The following is an 8369-nucleotide window of genomic DNA, read 5'->3' as shown; positions in this document are numbered from 1 at the left end:
ATCTAAAATACAATGGTGTTTATGTCCCTAAAAAAGACATAAATATAATTATTATATGACTTAGAAATAGACCTTAATTTAGAATATATAGGAAATACTTATTTTTTATAAGAAATCAAGTTACTGTATTAAAGTTTGGTTTGGATTATGTAGGCCTACTGACCAAAATATAAGAAATGAGTGAATGAATGCTTCATAATCAAGACCAGATAATTCATAGCTGTACTTATTTCTGAATAACTTATAATAGATGGAAAGATGACGTAATTCAACAAATCTCAAACGTATGTACAATGCTAAGGATGAAGTTCTTTAGTGTGAATAAATTAGAATAAATACAATTATATTGTTTCTCATAATGGTAGGCACATACGTTAATCATATTCCCATTATTACGTTCTTCAAATTGAAAGTTGCTATCAATCATTTTCTGTGTCAATATAAGTATAACTATGTGATTCAAGATCATTAGGAACCTGTGAAGCTGTTGAATGTCTCCAATGACCATATACTTCTGTTGTAGGTACACGAGGTAACGAACGATCTTGTACTGTATGTCTTAAAATAACTCCCTCTCTTGTCTCATAATAAACTTCAGGTTGAGTTACTTCTTTTCCTAAAGAATCAACTATTATATTGTTATCATTACGACACAAACAATAATGATATATGGGAACCAGAACAACAAGTACAATAATGATAACGACACCAGCAGCAATGATTATGATTACATCCAATGATAAATCTATGGTTTCACTTGACTTTTGAATTCCAGATGAATCTGCATTACTTGCTTTCTCATTAATATTCGACTTTCCAATGTGTAACCGAATTGTTGACGAATTTTCACCAACTTCATTTTCCGCCAGGCAAGTTACAGTAGTTCCATTCTGTTGAAATGTTGGATTTGTTAGAGTTAAAAGCTGACCTGTTTCATCTACAAAATACTGGTCTCTGTTTAATTTAGGACTAAATATCCATTTATAATTAGTAACCGGCGGATTTGCAAAGGTTTGGCAGAAAAGTATAGAATCCCTACCTGGTAATATCTGGTCAGTATGTTGAATAATGATAGTAGGTTTATAACGAACGGTGATTGGTCCGACAGAGCAGCTAGAAATGTTTCTAGGTACTAATTCAGAAGTTTGCTGACAAGTAAAAACATCATTATTTTCTTCTTTTTTCACAGATAATATCAGTTCTAATATGACATATTCATCGTCTTTAAATGTATGAACTCCATCATTTATTGCATTACTATTTTGGTACCATTTTAAATTTACTTCAGGAAAAACGTTTTCACTTTTACACGAGAGTTTTATTGATGTACCAACAAGAACATCAACGCTATCGGCAGGCAAGCATACTGGAAACATTGGCCTAGGTAACGATTTAACTGTCAACCTCGCACGTCGAGAATCAAATGTTTTCATTGTTTTTAACTGTACAACAGAACAATGATAATACCCTTCATCTTCTATTTTAACGGCTTTAATATTTAGAACAGAAACGTCATTGCTAACAATATTGCTTGTAAAAATAAAATATCTTCCTTCATATATATCATCTTGATCTTCTATGAGCACACCATCTTTGACCCATGAAAATGAATGTCTTAGTATAGTACTATTAGTAGAAACTGTACACTTGAATCTATGTTCTGTAGCAAACAATACTTTAACATCCTCAGGTTCCTCAAGAAAATCCTTTGCTGAAGCCAAGCACGTAAGGCCTATATTCAATAATATTATCGTACAAAACATTGAGACACGTAAAAGGTTCATATCGATATTGTGAACAAAAATACTACCAAACTTCTACTAACGATGTCAGTTGCAGTGTTGTAGTAGCAGTGGTCGGAAATTAAGTATACCAATCATTATAATATTATCTGGTCTTCTTGTGTGGCCATACAGTTAAGAATTTGTGTTTCCTGTATTTATAAATTTTTTGTAACTTTTATGGCATATTTTAGTTATAATAAGTAAACGCCAATAAGGTTGGTCGTAGTCAAGATGAGTTGTACTATGAAAGTAGGTATACTAATAACAATGTATTAATTGCGAATTCAGGGTTCTAAATTGAAAAAGTGCTGTATCTAGCAAAATAATGAGAATATTGTATATTTGATATGATTTTTAAAGTTGTTTATTCTTTCTTTTTACTATTTACCTAAAGTGATGTTTTAATATAATATTTTAGGTGTTAAAAACAAATATAATAAGTCACTGCAATAAATATTTTTCCTCGATAACGACATCTGCGTCATATAAATTTCCTATGAAAAATTATGTTAAAGTTTTAAGTAGATTATCTACATATAATTATTATGCTCGCTTTTGGAAATAACTACACAATGCAAACTATTCATTTGAGAAATGAAATGTACCTCTCCCAAAAACTGCCCAAACATTGATGACCACAACTATTCCTAGGAACTACAATACAGTTATTCGTCCATTTCTCATGCTGATTGTCGGGAAGCGGGGTGGGTTGAGTGTAGGGATATTTTGATTTTGTCACCCGACGATTAGACACGTTTCATATCGAAAATAAAAGATTGATTTTCATGTATGAATCTCGTTCGTACACAAGTTAGTGGGCCTACCGTATTCTAGCGGGTTTTTCCTCGTTCAAAAATTATCCGCAGGATTCATTCTAGGGCGCCAAGAGTGGACTCACAGATTCCGATCACAAAAGGAGTCTTGATTAGGCTACTCGGTGCATTGCAATTTATAGAACCATTACTATCCCATCGTCAGTTGCTTGAAGCATTATTTCTTACAGCGTTTCAGGGTTTTTTCGGCTCGGAGAGTTGGCATCAAAAGCCAAAGATTCGAAAGTAGTACAGCGCAACTATTTAACTATGAACGAAACAGGGGCTTTAATCATAATACGGCACAAAAAAAAATTCTTTTAAATTCAGCCAAATTTAAAAAGAATCCAAATCGAATTTCATACAAAAACGTTAATTAAATTTTAATAAACACTGCATGTCCTGTTCATATTTTATCAGCTTTTACTTGAATATTAAACATTTTTACATTCTTATAAATTGATTATTCAAATCTTGGTTTTAACTGACTTCAGTAAGGCCTTCAAAACAGTGTAGAATACATAATAGCAGTTTCTAAATTAGTAACACTTGCCTGTAGACCTGAAATTGTACCCTAGATCATTAGCTTTTGGTCAATTAGAACGCTATAAATTTGTACTATCTAAGATTGTTAATCTAAATTTGAATAAACTATATGTAAAGTTACGCCTCTCTCTGTGTATCTGCCACTACTGTAAAAGTTATCACAAAAGAAACAATCTCTCTACATCATGTAAATACTTATACAAATATTGAATAAATTCATCTGGTTCCAAATGATATTTTGTGGATTTTTACTTTATGTTGAACCAAAGAAACGAAAAGGAATAAATTACCTTCGTGACATTTCGTCGACAATCTGTCGACTGCTTCATACTAAAGCCTGGGTTGGAATGGTCTGGTTTTTTGTAAGTGACGCTGAACAGCGCCACCAGCCGTCTGGTTGGTATTGACGGTAGAGCTCTACCGTCAATACCAACCAGGCGGCTGGCTGATTGTCGACGAAACGTCACGAAGGTAATTTATTCCTTTTCGTTTCTTTGGTTCAACATAAAGTAAAAATCCACAAAAATATTATTTGGAACCAGATGAATTTATTCAATATCATCAGATCGAAATACGGTCAAGATACTGTAAAATTAGTGCGTGCTCAAAAAAAGATCGTGAGGAAGGCAGCCCGAACACGAAACCACCGAGTGTTTGCTTTACATTGTAAGCGGCTCAACATCACGCCGAAGGGCCTACAATTAAAATGCCCTATAAATCCCAGCAACGCAGAAAAGATAATAAAAGATGCGGAAAAGAGATTAGTAAGAGAAAGTATTCGAAAATCGACAGAATCAATAAAAGTATTAAAAAGGCAGGAAAAAGAAATGGAACAAAGGTTAGACGAGAGTTTCAACGACGTGCGTAATAATAATAATAACAGGCCTAAGCCGATATTGGCGTCAGTTCAAGTAGCCATGTCGTTCGCGACAACACCCGGAAGCATTTAAACAATGTCAAAGAATTGGAATTTGCACGTGTTAAAGCCAGACAGATAAAGAAGCTAAAATGGTGGAGACAAAGCAAAGAAAATATATACAAGTTTACAAACGGAAATCGATTTAAGTGGAAAATTGTTGAAAGAAAAGTGGGTGGTGCTCAATAAGGGATAGACTTGCCCCAAGTCTGTATTTATTGTCTTTTTTTTTTTTATTTTTTTTTATTTCGACCGCGATTTTTGTCTGAAAATACAGACTTGTGAAACACGTATAGAAATCGATTTGCAGACCGTAAACATCCGATAAGAATGACGTAGGTTATCATACCGTATTTGGCTATATGGGGCGGGCGGTATGTAAATATGGATTTCGAATCAACCAATGATCATTTTGTTTCAAAATGAAAAAGATCGAGTACGTACAGTGCTGAATGTACGATCGAGACTGAACAACTGTTGATGAAATATAAAATCGTGTTGCCAAGTTGTTTTGTTTATTAATTGTTCAGTCCTGGCCTAGGCCTCCTTCGTAGGGCTACTCAACTCGTACGTATGACCTGCCAGATAAAACGCCAATAAATAAGGTACATACCACCACCGACCGGCACACAACAGGGCTACACCACCACAAACACAGAACAGGACAGGGTTTGGGTGGGAATTATAAAATCAAATTATCTCCGCATAATATGATCCATTCAATGTTTGATTTGGCGGAGAAGCTATGCCTATCATATCAAGACGAGTTTTCATGTTCTTGGGAAAAATTCCATCAAATGTTTACCAGACTACTAGGCATATAAAATCATTTATAGCCTTCAGAAACTTTCATCAATGTACCCAAGTACACATTGTCTAAACGTAGCATAGCGCATGCGTATCACCTTAGATGTTGAGTCTTTGAAATTCTGAAATATGAATATTAAAACTGCCTGCGAGTGAGTAGCCAATGGCATGCGGCTGAAACTAGTCAACTGGATAATTTATGCACCAAGAATTCTTGGTGTCAAACCACGTGACTTATGCGTGTTTCTCCAGACGGAGTATCCAAACTCAAGTAATACACGTATGAAACGCCATATGTGCAAAAATTTATATTTTTACTAATATTAAGACAAAACTCCGTCTGGAGCCCAGACTAAGTAAGGGATTGAACTACGCGGTTAGCGGCGATCGAAACAACAGCAGGTCAATTGAAGAAATAATTGTTTCAACGGAAATGATATGTAAATTGGATAGCATACCATTGGATGAGAAGGATACCATCAGAGGAAAGGTAACTAGCATTCTTAAATCATCTAAACCCCCACTCCCCAATTTAAGTAGAACAGAAAGAAATGCTTTTGAAGGGTTAAAAAAAGATAAAGAAGTTATGATATTGCCAGCTGACAAAGGCCGTGCAACGGTGGTGATAAACACAGAGGATTATGTAAATAAAGTCAATCGAATGCTGAGTGATAAAAAGGTATATGGAATTTGACTACCAATCCGACCAAGAAATACAAGGATAAACTAATACAGACACTGGGTAGACTTCTAAAAGAAGAAAAGATCACATGGGCACAAAAATGTAGTTTGTACCCCACCGCAGAAGTAGTACCTAGAATTTACTGTCTGCCTAAAATCCATAAACCGGATTGGCCTCACAGACCTATAGTTGACAACATCAACTCTGTTTATTATCACGTGTCTAAGTTTATCGCAAAGGAGGTGTTAAGCCCCTTGGTTGGTCTAAGTAAATATCATGTGACCAATTCGAAAGAACTGGCGGAAAACCTAAAACAGCTGAACCTCTTCGAAAATTAGGTGATGGTGTCTTTTGACGTCATCTCCTTGTTTACAAAAACACCCACAGGTCAAGCCTTGGAGGTTGTAAGATCATAATTGGAAAAAGATACAACACTACATAATAGAACGAAATTCCTGGTTTAAGCTAAGAAATGATTATGGTGATGATGCATCTGATGAGGTATTGTGGTATAAACAAAACATTAAAATTAATAAGAAAACTAAATTTCATAGATCATGGAGCTTAAAAGGTGTAAATTATATTTCAGATGTAAGGCTTAACAACCAACACTTTATGACATATACTGAATTTAAAAATACCTATGCTATAAATTGCAACTTTATTCTTTTTTTTTTATTTAGTTAATGTTATCTCTCAAAATTACCGGAAAAAATTAGCTAATCCCAACCCTACAAGAGAATCGCCAGTTTTAATACAATTAATGGAAGTTAAAAAAAAAACAACAGCCTTTGTGTATGATTTGCCCAATAATATATTTAAGAAAACCCCAAAGGCTTATAGAAAATGGAGTAATGAATTTAACCAAGAGCCTAATCTTGTTAAGGTTAATTGGAGTTCAATTTATAGGATGCCTATGAATGTACTCTTGATACCAAAACACAGTACCTGCAATTCAGATTTATACATAGAATTCTTCCTACAAATAAGTTATTACACAAAATTGGCCTGATTCAAGATAATAAATGTTCTCTTTGCAGTAAGGAAAAAGAAACAGTAGTACATCTAATGTGGTCTTGCGAGAAAACTTCTAAATTGTGGGATGATGTGTTTTATTGGTTCAGGAAATTAGACATCTCTTTTAAAACAAATTATATAGACATATGCTTTGGTATCTTTGAATATAAATTTTCAACTTTTATCAACATGTTTTTACTTCTTACTAAGAGATATATATAAATGCAAGATTAATGAAATTCCTCTTAACTTCATTCACTTTAAAAGATGGGTACTCTTTACAGAAACTGTGGAGAATAATATCGCACAAAAAATAAAAATAAGTATAATGTCCATATTTAAAAATGGAAACCATTATTAGAAAGAGATAACGACAATTGAAATGAAATACACCCACAAGCAACTGCAATAATGATGAGGTATTGTGGTATAATCAAACATTGAAATGGATAAAAAAAAAAGAGAGAATGACGATTGAGATAAACGTCTTAATGTTAATTAGAGTTTAATTTATAGGAGGCCTTACGAATGTAATCTTGATACCATAAAACACAGTACCTGCAATTCAAATTTATACATAGAATTCTTCCTACAAATGAATTATGGATATGGGGGAAAGGAAAGGATTTGACTTTGTAAACCAAATCAAGGTATAGGAGTTGATAATGCAAAACTTTGTAACTATTATTGTCAATATGTTATAATAGCCTGGTTTAAACTAAGAAATGATTATGATGAGGTATTGTGGTATAATCAAACATAATAATGTGACGTCCTCACACCTCTTTGGTTTTCTTTCTTCTTCTTTTCTGATCTTTTTAATGTTGATTGTCTTGACACTAAAACACAGTACCTGCAATTCAGATTTATACATATAATTCTTCCTACAAATAAGTTATTGCACAAAATTGGCCTGGTTCAAGATAATAAAATGTTCTCTTTGTAGTAAGGAAAAAGAAACAGTAGTACATCTAATGTGGTCTTGCGAGAAAACTTCTAAATTGTGGGATGATGTGTTTTATTGGTTCAGGAAATTAGACATCCCTTTTAAAATAAATTATATAGACATATGCTTTGGTATCTTTGAATATAAATTTTCAACTTTTATTAACATGTTTTTACTTCTTACTAAGAGATATATATATAAATGCAAGATTCATAAAAGTCCTCTTCATTTCAAACACGTTAAAGACTGGGTACTCTTTACAGAAACTGTGGTGAATAATATTGCAAAAAATAGAAATAAGTATAATGTCCATATTAAAAAATGTATTGTAAACCAAATCAAGGAATGAGAGTTGAAAATGCAAAACTTGGTAATCATTTTTGACAAGATGTTATAATAGCCTGGTTTAAACTAAGAAATGATTATGATGAGGTATTGTGGTATAATCAAACATTGACAGAGATAAGAAAAAAGAGAATGACGATTGAGATAATGTGACGTCCTCAAACGTCTTTGGTTTTTCTTTTTGTTTCGTTCTGTAAAGTGTAATGTTTTTGATAAAAGGAAAAAAAAATAAAAGTTTTTGAAAAAAAAAACCGAAATTAACAGTGGAAGACATCATGGAACTCATATACCAGTTGATTGATGCAACATATTTCACATTTCAACAACAGATATATGAACAGCACGAAGGTATTGCAATGGGATCTCCGGTAAGCCCTCTGATAGCGAATATCTATTTATAATGGTTAGAGAAGATGCCATTAAAAGCGCAGATGGAACCATCAAACCACGTTTTTGGAGACGGTATGTTGATGATGTTTTTGCCATTGTCCATACAAATGCACATCTCCACCTC

The 8369-nt window shown here is 33.3% G+C and overlaps 1 protein-coding gene across 1 annotated transcript; it reads right to left on the bottom strand.

Annotated features, from left to right (window-relative positions):
- Positions 1-419: 419 nt before the first annotated feature.
- LOC140044109 (kin of IRRE-like protein 2) lies at positions 420-1784 on the bottom strand. The gene has a single exon (XM_072088589.1). The coding sequence runs from the start codon at positions 1782-1784 to the stop codon at positions 420-422; it is 1365 nt and encodes a 454-aa protein (XP_071944690.1).
- Positions 1785-8369: the final 6585 nt, after the last annotated feature.

The sequence above is a fragment of the Antedon mediterranea genome, chromosome 3 (assembly GCF_964355755.1).
Source record: "Antedon mediterranea chromosome 3, ecAntMedi1.1, whole genome shotgun sequence".
Classification (NCBI taxonomy): Eukaryota; Metazoa; Echinodermata; class Crinoidea; order Comatulida; family Antedonidae; genus Antedon; species Antedon mediterranea.
This window is presented reverse-complemented; position numbering and strand designations above follow the sequence as displayed.

Coding starts and splice junctions, on each gene's coding strand:
- LOC140044109 (XM_072088589.1), bottom strand. CDS start 1,784: ATGAACCTTTTACGTGTCTCAATGTTTTGTACGATAATATTATTGAAT.